Here is a 17,811-nt window from a genome sequence, read left to right on the forward strand (position 1 = left end):
ACATATACTATTGCTCAGAATAGACTTGGAATTAGCCTGAATGTGGAAACAGCTGCATGAAATTTGTCCACAGTAACAAAAGTAATCCTCCTACATTGTATATGTGTGTGTGTGCTCAGCAGCTGAGTCATGTCTGACTCTTTATGATTCTATAGATTGTAGGCTCCCCTGTCCATGGGATTTTCCTGGCAAGAATACTGGAACCAGTTGCCATTTCCTCCTCCACAGGATCTGCCCTACCCAGGGGTTGAACCCGTGTCACTTAAGTGTCCTGTATTGTAGGCAGATTTTTTACTGCTGAGCCACCAGGGAAATCCATATTGTATATAACCCTCCTGTATTGTAACTGATTGACGTTGGAAACGTCCCATGCCAACCCAAGAGCCTGCGTTCTGATTATGCAGAAAAGAGCCCCACACAAAATAGCTAAGGAGTTAGAATGTTTATATTTTTCATGAAATTCAGTTTTCCTGAAGACATCTTACAAATTTGCATGCTGACCATTTCTTGAATTAAACAGAATACAAGGCATGTCTTATTTTTATGATGATTGGAGATAGAAAAATAATGTCAATTAAATCTCACCAGCTATAATACCATCTAATTATTATTAAGAATTCATTTCCAGCTGTTGCTACTGACATTATTAAGTGTTTTGAAGCTGTAGTAAGATATAATATTTGAATAGATAGCTCAGCCTTGTAGTTATTAGTTTAGTAGTTTAAGAAGGTCAGACTATCATCTCGTTCTTCAATTTGTAACTGTGAAAGGCTTCAAAGTACCATATTTTGAATGGTATCATAGCATTAGCCTTTTTAAAAAATCTGTTATTAAAGTCATGTGCTGCCTCCCAGTGGAGATATTTCAGAGTGCACAGAGAAAAAGAAGGCTTCAGGGTATAAACGTGTACATTTTTATTTTCTTCATTCTTTCAACAGATATTTATTGCCCATAACATGGCAGGCAAAGTGAGAAGTACTGGTAAAATTTTTTAAAAAATGAGAGTCCCTGTGCTAGAGAAACAAGATGTAGAAAATAAAATATGCATTGAAACTCACTTGGGAACCTTCTACCTCAAACGTCTATTGATATTTTTATGAATGTTATGCTTAAGATCAAAAGCATAACAAGTCTTCCCCCATCAGTGGAAGGTACAAGTTGTCTGTTAAGGTGATTTAGTTGTGTGGCTATTTAGTTTGTAGCAAGGTTGCCAGTACTTTGGCCATCTGATGCAAAGAGCCAGTTCACTAGAGAAGACCCTGATGCTGAGAAAGATTGAAGGCAGGAGGAGAAGGGATGACAGAGGATGAGATGGTTGGATGGCATCACTGACTCAATTGAAATGAGTTTGAACAAACTCAGGGAGATAATGAAGGACAGGGAAGCCTGGCATGCTATAGTCCATGGGGTCACAGAGTTGGACATGACTTAACATCAGACTGAACAAAAACAAAGGTTGCCAGACTTTTACATAGTTTTGAGATATTTTATTCACATTATTGGTCCTATCTTACAAGAGAAAGGTTATAATGGAGACAAAAGTCAAGAAATATTTCCAAAAATCAAAGAGGAGATAAAATGCCATGGTATGTGTTCCCGAGGGATACATATTTTAGGAGGAGGGATGATTTTGAAGGACAAAGAATGAACCATGCAACCTGTGAAAATTCTAGCTCTGGAGTGATTGATCCAGGAAAGGTGACTGACAAAGTAGAACAATTTTGAGTGGGTGAATACAAAGTCAGAGTTTGTGTCTGAAGCCCATTGATGAATCCCTTCATCCAAGAGAAGGTGAGGTTAAGATCAAGAGCAGCTGATGAAACTTGTGATGCAGCTCCTGGATGAATGCACAGTTCACAGTTCAAAGTCACATTACCCTTGGCAATCATCAGAGAGGTGAGGCTGAGAGCATGGGTGCCATGGTTACCTCTGCAACCCCATGGAGATCATCTAACCCAACAAAGGTTCAATACAAATGATGATGTTCTTCTTTTTCTTTTTTAAATAGGTGAACAATGGAAGGTTTCAGCAAGAAAGTAACATATAACTTGTTTTTAAAATTTGAACAAATTTTTTTTTTTTCTGTAAATGTATCTTATGTCTGCAAGATGAAAGCTCTCTGTCACTCTGGACTTAACACATACACGGACCTGTGAACCTAACCCGTTTGTGTTCAGGAACTGGTGGTGGTGGCGGCGGCAGTTTAGTCGCTAAGTTGTGTCCGACTCTTGCGACCCCATGGAGTGTAGCCTCCTAGGCTCCTCTGTCCATGGGATTCTCTAGGTAAGAATATTGGAGTGGGTTGCCATTTCCTTCTCCAGGGGATCTTCCCGACCCAGGATTTAACCTGGGTCTCCTGCATTGCAGGCAGATTCTTTACCAACTGAGCTACGAGGGAATAATATAATAATTATGCATTCTACCATCAAAAAATATTTATTAAGTGATGGCTATGTGCCAGGTACCATTCTAGGTCCTTGGGATGCAGGAAAAAAAACCCATAAACAAAACAAATTAACAATCAAACTAAGATCTCTACCCTTATGGAACCTAGTGAGAAGAGACGGAAAGAATAGAATAAAATACTAAACAAGTTGTTTAGTTGCTAAGTCATATCCTACTCTTTTGCAACCCCATGGACTATAGCCTTCCAGGCTACTCTGTCTATGGGGTTTCCCAGGCAAGAATAGTGGAGGGGGTTGCCATTTCCTTCTCCAGGGGATCTTCCTGACCCAGGGATCAAACCCATGTCTCCTGCAATGGCAGGCACATTCTTTACCACTGAGCCACCAGGGAAGCCCATAAGCACTCGCTCAGTAGTGTCCGACTCTTTGTGACCCGTGGACTGTAGCCTACCAGGCTTCTCTGTCTGTGGGATTCTCCAGGCAAGAGTACTGGAGTGGGTTGCCATTTCCTTCTCCAGGAGATCTTCCCAACCCAGGGATTGAACCCAGGTCCCCTGCATTGCAGGCAGATGCTTTACCATCTGAGCCACCAGGGAAGCTCATATACTGTGTTAGATGATAAATGCTACACGGAAAAGGAGATATTTGTTAAGGGACGCTGGAAGCGGATGGGAGAGAGGTGGTTGTGTTTTATTTTAAACAGAATGATCAAGATATATCTCCCTGAGCCAAGAGTTGGAGGAGGTGAGGAAATGAGCCATGTGGATGTTGGAGGGAAGGGTGTGTCAGAGGGAGGGAAAAGCACATGCACAGACTTTGAGGCAGAAGGCTGCCTGGTATTTCTGAAGAAGTGCCTACAGGCCAGAATAGCTGGCGAGGAGGGAGCAAGCAGGAAGGTGGAAGGATGGGGTTTCCAATGAGTCAGGTAGCTGAACCATGTAGTTTTGTGGGTCATCTTAAAACCTTGGCTTTTACTTTGATAAAGTAGGAGCCTTTATAGAGTTTTGAGCAGAGTAATAGCAAAATCTACTTTATATTTTACAATAACTCCAAACGCTCTGTCGAGAACAGGCTGGTATCCCTGTAAACACAGGGATTCCAGTTAGAAAGCTTTTATGGTAATCTAGGCTAGAGACGCAGAGAAGGCAATGGCACACCACTCCAGTACTCTTGCCTGGAAAATCCCATGGACGGAGGAGCTTGGTGGGCTGCAGTCCATGGGGTCTCGAAGAGTCAGACATGACTGAGCGACTTCACTTTCACTTTTCACTTTCATGCATTGGAGAAGGAAATGGCAACCCACTCCAGTGTTCTTGCCTGGAGAATCCCAGGGATGGGGGAGCCTGGTGGGCTGCCGTCTATGGGGTTGCACAGAGTCGGACATGACTGAAGTGACTTTGCAGCAGCAGCAGCAGCAGGCTAGAGATGGCAGTGCCTGCTATGAATGAAACTGTCTCTTTGAAATTCATAGGTTGAAGCCTTAACACCCCCATGTGAATGTATTGGAAATAGGGCCTTTAAGGAGGTGATGAAGGTTAAATGAAGCCTTAAAGGTGAAGCCCTACACTGATAGAACCTGGGACCTTATATAAGAGGAAGATATAGCAGGGTTCTCTCCTCCATGCAAAGACACAGTGAAAAGATGGCCATCTGCAAGTCAGGAAGCTGGCCATCACCAGAACCTAACCCAGCTGGCATGTTGATTTCAGATTTCCAGCCTCCAAGACTGTGTGGCTTACACAACAGAAGTCTGCTGTTTCACAGTTCTGGGGGCTAGAAGTTTGAGAATTGGTGTTGGCTGGATTGTTGGCTGACTTCTGAGAGTCGTGAGAGAAGGATCTGTTCTAGGCCTCTCTCCTTAGATGGTGGATGGCTGTCCCCTCCCTGTAACTCATTTCCTTCCAACTCTGTTTGTGTCCAAGTTGCCTTTTCTTACAAGGACACCAGATACATTGGATTAGAACCCACCCTAATGAACACATTTAAACTTAATTACCTCTTTAAAGACCCTGTTTCCAACTAAGATCACATTCCGAGGTTTGCGGACTAGGACTTCAACATATGAATTTGGCAGGAGTAGTGGGGTATACAATTTAGCCCACAACAAATACAAATACTTTCATGAGATCTCCAAGTTCTAGAGTCAGAGAATCACAGATTATTTGCTCTGATATCTGGGAACTGTGATACTCTGGCCAGTCACTCTACCACACAAAAACCTTAATTTCCTCAATATATAAGGAAAATAGGGAATTTATATCCCTATTTTTTTCTAAGTAATGTTAGATTTCTTCTCTGAACGCCTATATAAGCTTTTATTCCCACTAGCCATGCCAACATTTGATATTAGTCTACCTTCTCATATTTTGCCATTTGGATGGGTGAAATATGGTATCTTGTTTCAATTTTTTGAAGCATTTTTCTCATTCCAAGTGAATTTAAGCAACTCTTCACATTCTGCTTTGCCATTTTGGCTTTGCTTCTGTAAATTGCTATTTATCTCTTTTGATGATTTAAAAATTGTTTTCCTGTTTTTTTTTTTAAATTGTTAATGTGCATAAATTTACAAATATACATCTTTTACTGGCCTATAAACTGTGTCTATTGTATTATTTTTTGAAGAGAAATGCTAAATTTTAATATAATTGTATTTATCATTTTTCTCTTTTTGCTTTATGGTTTTAGTTTTTCACTTTGGAACTTAAGAAATCTTTCCTTCCCAAAGAACACAAAGATATTTTATACTTTTTTTCTATTAGCTTCATATCTTTCCACATTTCAGGCTTCCACCTAGAGTCTACAATTTAATTGGTGTAAGAATTCAGCTTCATTTTTTCCCCTTCATAGAGTAAGCTAGCTTTCTCCCAAAACAATCTATTAAAAACCCAGCATTTCTCCTTGTTCACATACTATGTTCTATATATTCATAGGTCTAGTTCTAAAGTTTCTATGTGTTCCATTGATCTATTTGTCTGTTCTTACACCTGTTTGTTTATTCCTACATTTATTATTTTTACTTACTACAGCTTTGTGGTATATCATATCTGATAGAGTAAATTCCTCTTCTCTGTTCATTCTTCAAAGTTAACTTAGTTACTCAGAATTCTTATTTATAAAATTTAGAAATGCTTTATTGAGCTTCTCAAAAAGTACAAATGGGTTTTGATTGAGATATATTGCATTTGTAAATTAATTTGAGAACTACTGATGTGTTTTGGTGTTAAGCAGCTTCACCTATGAATTATTTCTGCAGTAATTCGTATCTTCCTTAATGGGAATGCCTTTACCTGGAATCACATTCCCAGGACAGTTTTCACAAAGATATCAATGCAGAGTTTTGCACAAAGATGTCCCACATGGGACTGTATATCTTGGCAGGGAGTGAAAGCCAATTTGGGTGTTCATCCCTAGGGAAATGTGTAAGAACATATGTGATGCAAATATCAAGGACTACTATGCAGCATTAAGAAGCAAAGAGCTAGATATCCATAGTGACATGGGTAAATACGAAAAATAAAAATGTTGAATGAGGTATGAGATTGAGAAAACAAAATGAGGTTTATAGCACAATACCATTCATGTCTTTGTTAAGTACTTGTTCTGTAATGTTTTATGAGAGTCAGTCCCAGGTGGTGCTAGTGGTAAAGAACCCGCCTGGCAATGCAGGAGACAAAAAAGATGCAGGCTTGCTTGCTGGGTCGGGAAGATCCCCTGGAGAAGCAAATGGCAACCCACTCCAGTGTTCTTGCCTGGAAAATCCATGGACATAGGAGCCTAGTGGGGTTCAGTACATAGGGTCATAAGAGTGGGACACAACTGAAGTGAATTAGCACACAGCACTGGTGAAGTCACAAAGGGAGTCAGAGAAGGGGTTCATGAAAATACAGTTTATTATATTCACAGGTCCTAGACAGGACAGACATGACCTGCCACACAAGACCATGTGGAAAAACACTACAGGATCAGTGAGCAGAAGACAGGATTGGGGTTCCCCAGGGAAAGGCAAAGTTGTGCAGGAGAAACAGTGCAGGACTGGAGAGTCTGAATAATTCCAGCGAGCTCTAAGCTAAAGGTCTGTCTAGTCAAGGCTATGGTTTTTCCTGTGGTCATGTATGGATGTGAGAGTTGGACTGTGAAGAAGGCTGAGCACTGAAGAATTGATGCTTTTGAACTGTGGTGTTGGAGAAGACTCTTGAGAGTCCCTTGGACTGCAAGGAGGTCCAACCAGTCCATTCTGAAGGAGATCAGCCCTGGGATTTCTTTGGAAGGAATGATGCTAAAGCTGAAACTCCAGTACTTTGGCCACCTCATGTGAAGAGTTGACTCATTGGAAAAGACTCTGATGCTGGGAGGGATTGGGGGCAGGAGGAGAAGGGGACGACAGAGGATGAGATGGCTGGATGGCATCACTGACTCGATGGATGTCAGTCTCAGTGAACTCCGGAAGTTGGTGATGGACAGGGAGGGCTGGCGTGCTGTGATTCATGGGATTGCAAAGAGTTGGACACGACTGAGCGACTGATCTGATCTGATCTGATCTGAAGCTCTAGGAGAGGCCCCTCCTTGCCTGGTACTTGGCAATGGGATTAGTGCATGGATGTACATGCTCAGTTGTGTCAACTCTTTGTGACCCCATGAATCGTAGCCTGTGAGGCTCCTCTGTCCATGGGATTTTCCAGACAAGAATACTGGAGTGGGCTGCCATTCCCTTCTTCAGGAGATCTTCCTGGCCCAGGGATCAAATCTGTGTCTTCTGAATTGCGGACAGATTCTTTATCCTCTGAACCATTGGGAAAGCCCCTACTGATTAGGAAAACTGCCTCCTGGGATGTGTTGGGGAACAGAGAGAAGAGGTCAGGCTCTAGACTGGTTAATCTGCATATCAAAGGCACATTCTTTGTTGATAACTTGACTATTTTTAATTATTGACTAGACTGGTAAGGGGTAGGGGAGTTGGGGTATGGATGTCTCATCTGTTGAACCGTGAACTTCCAGATGTTCAAGCTTGTTTTAGAAAAGGCAGAGGAACCAGAGATCAAATTGCTACCATCTGCTGGATCATCGAAAAAGCAAGAGAGTTCCAGAAAAACATCTATTTCTGCTTTATTGACTATGCCAAAGCCTTTGACTGTGTGGATCACAATAAACTGTGGAAAATTCTGAAAGAGATGGGAATACCAGACCACCTGACCTGCCTCTTGAGAAACCTATATGCAGGTCAGGAAGCAACAGTTAGAACTGGACATAGAACAGACTGGTTCCAAATAGGAAAAGGAGTACGTCAAGGCAGTATATTGTCACCCTGCTTATTTAACTTATATGCAGAGTACATCATGAGAAACGCTGGGCTGGAAGAAGCACAAGCTGGAATCAAGATTGCCAGGAGAAATATCAAGAACCTCAGATATGCAGATGACACCACCCTTATAGTAGAAAGTGAAGAGGAACTAAAAAGCCTCTTGATGAGAGTGAAAGAGGAGATTGAAAAAGTTGGCTTAAAGCTCAACATTCAGAAAACGAAGATCATGGCATCCGGTCTCATCACTTCATGGCAAATAGATGGGGAAAGAGTGCAAACAGTGTCAAACTTTATTTTTGGGGGCCCCAAAATCACTGCAGATGGTGATGGCAGCCATGAAATTAAAAGACACTTACTCCTTGGAAGGAAAGTTATGACCAACCTAGATAGCATATTCAAAAGCAGAGACATTACTTTGCCAACAAACGTTCATCTAGTCAAGGCTATGGTTTTTCCTGTGGTCATGTATGGATGTGAGAGCTGGACTGTGAAGAAGGCTGAGCGCCGAAGAATTGATGCTTTTGAACTGCGGTGTTGGAGAAGACTCTTGAGAGTCCCTTGGACTGCAAGGAGACCCAACCAGTCCATCCTAAAGGAAACCAGTCCTGGGTGTTCACTGGAAGGACTGATGCTAAAGCTGAAACTCCAGTACTTTGGCCACCTCATGTGAAGAGTTGACTCATTGGAAAAGACTCTGATGCTGGGAGGGATTGGGGGCAGGAGGAAAAGGGGATGACAGAGGATGAGATGGCTGGATGGCATCACAGACTCGATGGACATGAGTTTGAGTGAACTCCGGAAGTTGGTGATGGACAGGGAGGCCTGGCGTGCTGTGATTCATGGGGTCGCAAAGAGTTGGATACGACTGAGCAACTGAACTGTCTCATCTCTCCCTAGCCAGAAAAGTTTTCTAAGACATCAAATGTCATAATACACATAAAAATTTAAAAATATACAGTATAATATTTAAACATCTGTAGTCTGTGGTATGGGGCTTCCCAGGTGGAGCTAGTGGTAAAGAATCTGCTTGCTAATGCAGGAGACATGAGAGATGAGGGTTTGATCCCTGGGTCAAGAGGATCCCCTGGAGGAGGGCATAGCAATACACTGCAGTGTTCTTGCTTGGAGAATCCTATGAACAGAGGAGCCTGGTGGGTTACAGTCCACAGGGTCATACAAAGTCGAACACAACTGAAGTGACTTAACACTTACCACTAGTCTTGTAGCATACTGAGTATTTTGCACATCAGAATGGGTGCCTCTTGGAAGATGAGAGTGGGACTGAAGATGAGGAAGAAGAGGGAAAATCAGGCAAACAAGAAACAAGGGATCCCACTCATGCTGGTGATGACAATGTGCTATGCAATGCCATATATTTTCAACTCAACTCTGCTCCTGAGATAAATAAGATAATAAATGACATAAATGGGGATAATAAAAATATCTTCTTTACTTAACCAATAGGATTTTTTTGAGATTCATATGGATATTGTATGTGATGTATCTATTGAGCATAACATAATATTAGCTATTGTTGTTGATGTTGTTTAGTCGCTAAGTCATGTCCAACTCTTTTGTGACCCCATGGACTGTAGCCCACCGGGCTCCTTTGTTCATGGAATTCCCAGGCAAGAGTACTAGAGTGGGTTGCCATTCGCTTCTTCAGGGGATCTTCCGGACCCAGGGATCGAAGCCAGGTCTCCTGCATTGGCAGGTAGATTCTTTACTGTCTGAGCCATCAAACTGAAGCCACCAGGGAAGCCCAATATTAGCTATTATTGTAGTTTAATTTAGGAACATGGCCAACGCAGTTTCTCAAACTTCTCTCTCTTTGGCGGGAAGCTGGGTCTCATCCATATCTTCTTGGGAGCTTTAGTTTGATTAAGATGGCAACTGAACTGATCAGAATGAAGAAACAGGCCAGGCAACATAATTTTTAACTGCATATAGCGACTCAAGTAGTATAGGTTGGAATCACAGAATAAATTCATCACATCTAAAATGGTTTGTTCATTGCCTTTCCCACCAGATTATTTATGTGTGATTTACTAACTACTCATTGCTCAAAAAACATTTATTTGAAATAAAGAAATGAATGAAATCTTTTCCATTTTTTTGCAGAAAAATGACTACCAGGTGATTTTCAGTTTAAGTGAAAAGTGAGCTTCTCCAGAGAAGAATAACCCTACAATTAGTCACCTTTATGTACCTAACATTTGGCACAGAGTTGAAGCTTTATAAACCTTGAATAAATGAATAAGTGCAAGAATTTAGTGTGACAACTAGTGTGTTAGATGCCACCAGTGGGTTCAAGCAGAAGGATGTGGGATCTATCAAAACTCTGGTTCATGACATCATGTAATTTTGGTTTGAGGCAAGAGACATACTCTTCAGCCTTCAGCCTTAGGCCTGATCTACCAGTTGAACTATTGGCCTCAGAGAAAAGAAGCTGGGATATCAAGTCATATGATCCTGGGAAAGTAACTTAACCTCAGGCCTCTATTTCCATTTTACGGACATGAGAGCAGTACATCTGTTCAAGGACTCGTTGAAGGCTGCCAAAGCTTGCTTCCAAAAAGAAAGATGTCATTGTAAATACCTACTCTTACCCATGGATGGGAAATAGAAGGTTCTGGTGAATGAGTAGAAGAGTTTCATTAATGCAAGTTACACATAGATAGCCAATTTTGAGAGAATGAGAATTTTTGACTATAAACAAAAGCCCATTTTATCACTTGTTAATTCTGTAGTTTGGGAACCTCACACTCTCTAACCATTTGTTTCTTCATTTGTAAGAGGAAGATGATAATAGCATCTCTTTCATAGAAAGAGCATCATGCATACTTAGTACTTATATGCATACTTAGTATTTAGTGGTACTTATATACATACTTAGTACTTAGCAGCAGCATACTTCAGCACATGCTTTATACTATTGAAATTAATCTATCCAAAAAACTGTTTTGCTATAACTTTCAAAGGAAAGACATCTGCATTTCCAAAAACAACTTTAAAACAATATTGCATTTGATAGTCACTGAGCATTCAGAGTTTTTCTATTAGTTGAAGACCTATTTCATGAAGAAGAATCACCCCTACATCTGGCCCCTTGCAAGGATGAAGACCATGGAAAGTAAGTGGGAGTTAAGGTTGGCAGGCAGCCTCCTGAATGGCCTCTGCATTGTAGGAGTGCTTGGAAGCTGTTCATTTGCTATTTAAGAAATAAAAAGCTCCATTAGAGGATCCAATCTGAATAATTTGTTTGAGAGTCCCAATTTCTAACTTTGAAATATATCCAAATAACGATCACTGAAATGTTTTTGTTAGTAAAAATTTTTTCCTACTGTGTTGCTAAAACTCTTTTCATGTTCTTGTTACCTTTTAATTTATATTTATACTTTAGCAATAAAATAATGAAAGTGAAAAGTGGAAGTATTCGCTGCTTAGTAGTGTCCAACTCTGCGACCCCACGGACTGTAGCCTGCCAGGCTCCTCTGTCCATGGGATTCTCCAGACAAGAATACTGGAGGTTTTCTTCAACCCAGGGCTTGAACCTGCATCTCCTGCATTGCTGGAAGATTCTTTACCATGATTTTTAATTCTCCAAATTGGGCCATGTTCTGATTCTACATGACTTTCTAATTTGCTCTGAAGGAGAAGAAGTGAATGAAATTATGCAAGTAGGGATGGTAGTTTAGTTTTTGGATGAGAATAGTGTATTTTAAATCATAGCACCAGGATATATGTCAGATTATTATTATAATATTTTATTCTAAAAAATTGAATTTGATCTAACAAGTATTTAAAAATAATTTTTAAAACTCTTACACAAATGTTAGAAATAGCAACCAAATTGACTTAGGATCAGAAGATCCTATAGAGGTTAATTATTCACCCATCTTTACGTCTAACGTACACTGAGGTTGCTATTCCTTTATATTTCCTGTCTGTAAGAGAGAAATTGTATAATACTTGTAATTCACAAAATCCAGGGTTGAAAAGTGGAATTTTGAGTAAGTGCATTAGAACATTCTGAGAGCAGAATAATTTGGTTTCAGAATTTGAATGGAAGTCTCTTCCAGTTCTTCTGGCTTTGTTCCACCAGACACACCAGCTCCCGCTTCACAATCATGGAAATGAATATGCTACATCTTTCAATCCCTTGGAAACTCTTAAGAAGGAAAGTCTATTACATAAATTATTTGATAATTTATCAAATTATCAAATTGCATTGGATAATTTGTTTGATTTTCTTCCCAATAGCAGTTAAAAAAAATTCCATGAAAGTATTAAAAATTAATTCATCTTTTTTAGGAGAGCAAATGCAATTTGTAAGCAAAAGACAAAAAATGTATTTTTTTGACCCACTAATTATACTTTTGGGAAGAAAACAAGCAGAGACTTCTTACATAGTAACAAATTTAAAAAGTGGAAACAAACAAATGTTCAATAATTGGAAAATGGTTAGCTAACCCAGAATTATAGGCTGACAAAAATATTATGCAACTGTTTAAAAGGATATGGGCAAAGACTATGACAATACATTACAAAATTTGTTTAAAATAATGCTAAATGCATTGTATGTATATAGAGAGAGATTATAAAAATGCAAAAATGATGTATTTATATAATATTGAAGAGTAAAATTCAGGAGACAGTGGAAGAAGTAGCTTGTCTAAACTGCATATGACATTCTTTTCAGTAGATGACTTTTTGGGATGGTCTCTGAAATTATAAAAATGCTGCTGTGTCAACTTATCACTTAAATTTTCTTGGTCTTTTTCTCTTTCTTCTTTTTCTTGATGCATAATACAGTGATTCAATATTGCTGTACATTTCAAAATGACTGCCATGATATATCTAGTTACTATTCTTTTAAAAAAATATGGCCCCCAAAGATGACATAAACCATGTACTTGCACGTTTTTCTCCCTTTTTCTCACTTTTTTTTTCCTCCTGATAAATATCATGAGCCTTTTTATTCAATAATTGAGTTTGTTAATGGATACTCAGTTACTCACTCTTTGGTACGCCCATGAGGTTCCTTCCGCCGGAATTCATGATTACTTAGAGAAGACACACTGCCCCTCTTCTTCAGCAAATGAGCGGTTCTGTCTTTAGCAATGTCTGACATCATCATAATCTATGGAGGAAAACTTTTGTAAAATATTGAACAAAACACCTGAAAATACTTTAGTATAACATGAGACTTATTCTAAATAAAGTACACAGATGCTTTTTTTTAAACCATTTTTGAATAGGGAAGTGGGGTTTCCTTAAGAGTGATATTTAGTATATATTGTTGTTCTGGTCAGTATAGCTGGAAAAATGATAATTGATAACTTTTACTTATACAATAGCATATTTAATTCACATAAGCAGATATTATTGCTGCTACTGCTAAGTTGCTTCAGTCGTGTCCGACTCTGTGCGACCCCAGAGACGGCAGCCCACCAGGCTCCCCCGTCCCTGGGATTCTCCAGGCAAGAACACTGGAATGGGTTGCAGATATTATGCTGCAGCAAAAATACTTAACTGCAAAAGATGTTAAAGTTACTGAGAAGAGAGCCATATGTACAAGAAAGATACCATCACACCAGAAAACAATATTTTTATTGCCTCCCTTCAAATTTAATCTCAATGAAACTTGCTAATTAATATTTGTTGTTTAAAAATTAAGATGAACTGCTTCTCCAAATGGTATTCCCCACAGCCAAGCAGCAGTGATTTACTTTGTAAAGAGCAAACAGAACTTTTCACAGAGTAATTTATTGGAAAACCTACCTCTTTTCACTAATGCTTGTGAAAAAGCTGGAAGTAGAAATGGACTTCCCAGAACTTGAACTAGAATTCCACTGCCCTATTGTCTACATGTACATACTCATAGACTGTGCTAGGCATTAAATTAGGACAGAAACAATCCCTACCTTCAAAAAGGTGGCAATTGAAGTGGGTAGAGCCGACAAGAACACAACCTGGAACCCCAGTGTAATCAACGTCAGGGTAGACAGAGGAAAATGGAGGGCCTGTGCGTCAGGAAGAGAGGCAGTGTGGGATGTGTGTGTGACTGTGGACCCGTGAGACTGTGTACACGCGTGTGAGCATCTCTGTGTGAGCATGTGTCTTTGTGGGCATGTGCTTATGTGTATGAACATGAGTGTCCCCCCATGATGTGAGCCAGTGTGAGCATCTGTGTGTGTGTGCACTTGTGCGTATGATTATCTGTGTACCTGAGCGTGTGTTGCTGTGTCTGTGTGTGCACCTTTGTGTGTGACATGTCTGTGTACTGCATGTGTGTGCGTTTGTGTGCAGGAGTGTGTCTGTGTACATGAGAGTGTCTAAGCATGTGTATGCATGGACAAGACATACTGAGCCTATTTAAGACGGTCATTCAGGTTTCATTCTTAAAGTGACACACACATACCTGAGTCTGTTCACCTTTTTCCAAAGCTGCGGGGCAGGCCAGAATCCAGACCTAGAGGTCCTGAGAGGCAGAGGCTGCTAGTGTCTCCAAGCAGACCTCAGGTAGACTGCTCAGAACTCAAGTTGCTCCACAGCCCGACCCGGCTGGCCAGTTCTGCACGGGCATCACGCTAAAGCCCAGACATGCAGGCGGGCAGGGAACCAAAAGCCAGGCACGCTTCTAGTTCTGAAAATTGGGGTCACTTTTTTCTAATTTCTTGGAGGGAGGAGGAATAAGGCATGGGAGAGAGAGGTCGTGGACAAGGCAGGCAGGCCATTTCTCAACATTGGGCTCTCCTTCCTTAGCCCCCCGGACCCTCGAATTTGCTTTTTGCCTTGGTCTCTCTGCTCCTGCCCAGGCGCTCTGCGGAAAGGGCGCACTTACCTAAGGCGGGTCTGGAGCTGGAGTTGCAGGCGCGGCTCAGCCCAGGGGCCTCCCAGACCGCAGGCTCCTCCACTGCAGGGCGCCTGGCAAGGCTCCCGCCTCCCAGGCTTCCTTTCTGCCCGCGCACTCCCGCACTCCCACTGGACTCCGCGACTTGTCTCCAAGGTGACCTTCGAAAACAGAGTCCTTGGCCCGCCCCAGGCAGGCATAGTAGTGGCGTGGTCCTCTAAGGATGTGAAGGAGCTCCTCGGCACTGCCCGAGCGGGCTGCCCTGGGCCTGGCTGTGCCGTGGGTGTGGCCACGAGCTGCGGAGGAGCCGGGTCATTCTATAGCGAGGGGGACATCGGGGACTCAAGAGGCCGCCCTGAGAGCCCTCCTCGGTTTCTTTTCGCAGGTGTCGGGGACAGGGATGGGAAATGCCGCCGGTTCCTAGGACTGGAAATGCGAGGCATAGCGAGAAAGTAAAGCACCCCCATCCCCTCACCTGACCCCTGACTCCTGACCCCGCATTCCACCGTGTGATTGATAATAGGAATAATTACATTTACCAGGTACTGGCAAACAGCTTTAGTTTTACCCAGTCGTCCCAACAACTCTTTCAAGAAAGGGTTGTTATTCCTTTACAGATTTAGAGAATTGAGATTCTGAGATAATAAATAATATGCTCAAGACCCCTTGGAATTCACAGGCTTATCTTTCATGCATTACAAACTTTTGTACTTTTTTATTCTTTCCTTAACATCACCCTCCCCAGCCCTTAAAGTTTAAAAAGATTTGAAACGGAGACTGTTTGGGGTTGAGGACTTACCTGACACAACCACTAGACCCTTCTCCTTAATAACTATCCCCCTTATAACCGCAGAACCTCTCCCCCATCACAAGGGGAAAAAACCAGACCTTGAAGGGACCCTCACAAAGTGGGCAATCATTGGAGCCAGAAATAAGATGGTGCCTCTGAGCACCTAGCCTGGTGCAGGTCCTTTGATGAGTGCCCAGTGCAGCTAGAACTGCCTGTCAATCACAATACATCTGGATAAGGATAGAGCACATAAGGGTTAGGATAGTATTGGAGAAAGAGCAGTCACATTTTCTGGCCCATCTCAATTGCTATTCACAGAGAACTAAGCCCAGGAGAGGACTGTGGCTATTCACTATGTAACCGTTGTTGTGGTTGTTCAGTCAGCTCTGTGACCTTGTTGACTGCAACACGCCAGGCTTCCCTGTCCTTCACTGTCTCCTAGAGTTTGCTCAAATACATGTCCATTGAGTTGGTGATGCTATCTAACCATCTCATCCTCTGCCACCCAATTCTCCATTTGCCTTCGATCTTTGTAATAGGAATTAAGTGGCTGGTAAGTATTATCTCATTTAGTCTGTTCAATGACCCCAGGATAAGAGGTTATTAACTTTATTTAAGGAAATGAAGAATCACTGAGTAACATACTCAAGACTATAGTTATAGAGCTAAGATTTGTCCAACTCTAAAGCCCTTGCACTGTGCCCCCACTTCTGCCCACCATGCCCACCCTAAATATGCAATAACTTTTCCAGAAATGTGGTAAAATTTTAAGAGGCTGGTAATAAAAGAGATTCACAACTCAATTTATTTTTGTTTTTCATTTATTTTCCAGAAAAAATTACATTGAAATAACAATTTACTGAGATATTTGATTTTGTTCTCACATATAATTAAACTTTGTCCTGAAATGGGAACCCTAGTTGCAGTAATGTGCCATGATAATTGCATATTCAGAATTTTGTGAAATGGGTGTTGGGAAAATTATGAAGGAAAAAACGTTTGTAAAAATCATTATTTACAAAAAATGATACCCACATTTTTTTCTAATGTATAAGGCAAGTAACATTAAAATGTTCTCATGATTATCTTCAAGAAGTCAGTATTACACATTCATATCACCATTGCTCATCAGAGAGCTTTGGGCAGTTCTGTAAAGGAACAAACCCATGATTCTTTTGCTGGTTTTTTCTTGAGCACAGCACAGAAGCAATAGAGATTTTATCACAGACAAAGCAGTTACGGCTATGAGAATAAAGTATTCTCTGTTGAATTACACATGTAGGAAAAAGAGCCAGTCATCAACATTTTAACTGATTTTCAAAGTATATTTGAGTCTTTTAGCCCACAATTCTTTTTATAAATATTTTATGCTCAAGGTATTTTGTGAAAATATGTACTCCATCCAAGGTCAAAAAGACATTGCTTACTTTTGCTATAGATATTGTGGAGATCTTTAAATAAATGCTACCACCAACTCAAAGTATACACTAATAGCATTTTCCTTAAGAAAGACAGCTGACTGAATTTTATTACTTTTAGAAATACAGCTAAATTTCTCTGAGATTCTTTCCCTAGTTTCTCTTACTGTTAAAAGTACAAAAAATGCCTTACATTGCTACTTAGCAGGCACAAAAATTAAAATTTGACCATTTTAGATCTTCTCCCATCCAAAGTGAAAAAAAAAATCCTCTGTATATTGAAATCCAGTACTCTTCAAACAGTTTTAAAATCCAGCTCTTCAAATGACTGCTTGACCTGTAGTGAAGCCCTGCTTTTGGATGAGAGTTACATATCATACCAACACTTGGCTTTTTCAAGAAAAATTATTCAGCAGCAATGTTCCAACTCTCTTAGACTGAGAGAGAGACAAACACAGAGAGGGAGATGAAACAGAGGTCAGTCTCTCTCATGCATATATTAAGAAAGTAAAACTGAAATACTGACCTGCAAAATCACAGCTTAAAAATTATCATCCTATCATCTCATAAGGACAAGGAAAAACCTGACATTGGACCTTGGGACAGTGATCCCAGTGCTAGTCATTTTTTGTATTATTGAAAATATTTTAAAGTGGAGACGTATGAAAAATACTAAAATTTGTTTTTCCAAAAGAAAAGGTCAGTGAAGTAATAAACAACTGAACAAATAAGATGGAATTAACATGTGCATGATATACTCATTCAATGGAATGTTTAAAAATGATAAATGGCTTATAATCCATCATGCTGATTCACACACTTTGAATTAAAAATTGAACTGTATTTAGAGAAAGGTAAAGTGATTCAGCTTTATGCTTTTCTCTCTGATCACAGACAGTTTACCCAGGAATTTTTAAAGAAACTTTGTTCATGAAAACAACTGATTTGCAAAATAAAGCAAAGCAAAAAGTACTATGTAATGCTCTGCTTGTAACAGAATGTAGGAGTATTGCAAAATCTATACTAAATAGCACATTTTTCTT

The 17,811-nt window shown here is 40.5% G+C and overlaps 1 protein-coding gene across 3 annotated transcripts in view; it reads right to left on the reverse strand.

Annotated features, from left to right (window-relative positions):
• The window catches only part of TCTEX1D1 (Tctex1 domain containing 1), a 29,870-nt gene extending 15,029 nt beyond the window's left edge, over window positions 1–14,841 (reverse strand). The window contains exons 1-2 of one of the 3 annotated variants that reach the window (XM_027536974.1): window positions 14,552–14,841; window positions 12,726–12,847 (exon numbers count right to left, since the gene is read on the reverse strand). In XM_027536974.1, the coding sequence (XP_027392775.1) occupies window positions 12,726–12,844 (119 nt within the window). In that variant the 5' untranslated portion in view covers window positions 12,845–12,847; window positions 14,552–14,841. Of the gene's footprint in view, window positions 1–12,725; window positions 12,848–13,631; window positions 13,727–14,128; window positions 14,525–14,551 lie in introns of those variants that run through there. The other 2 variants (XM_027536975.1, XM_027536976.1) reach the window with 2 other exon arrangements.
• Window positions 14,842–17,811: the final 2,970 nt, after the last annotated feature.

The sequence above is a fragment of the Bos indicus x Bos taurus genome, chromosome 3 (genome assembly GCF_003369695.1).
Source record: "Bos indicus x Bos taurus breed Angus x Brahman F1 hybrid chromosome 3, Bos_hybrid_MaternalHap_v2.0, whole genome shotgun sequence".
NCBI lineage: Eukaryota > Metazoa > Chordata > Mammalia > Artiodactyla > Bovidae > Bos > Bos indicus x Bos taurus.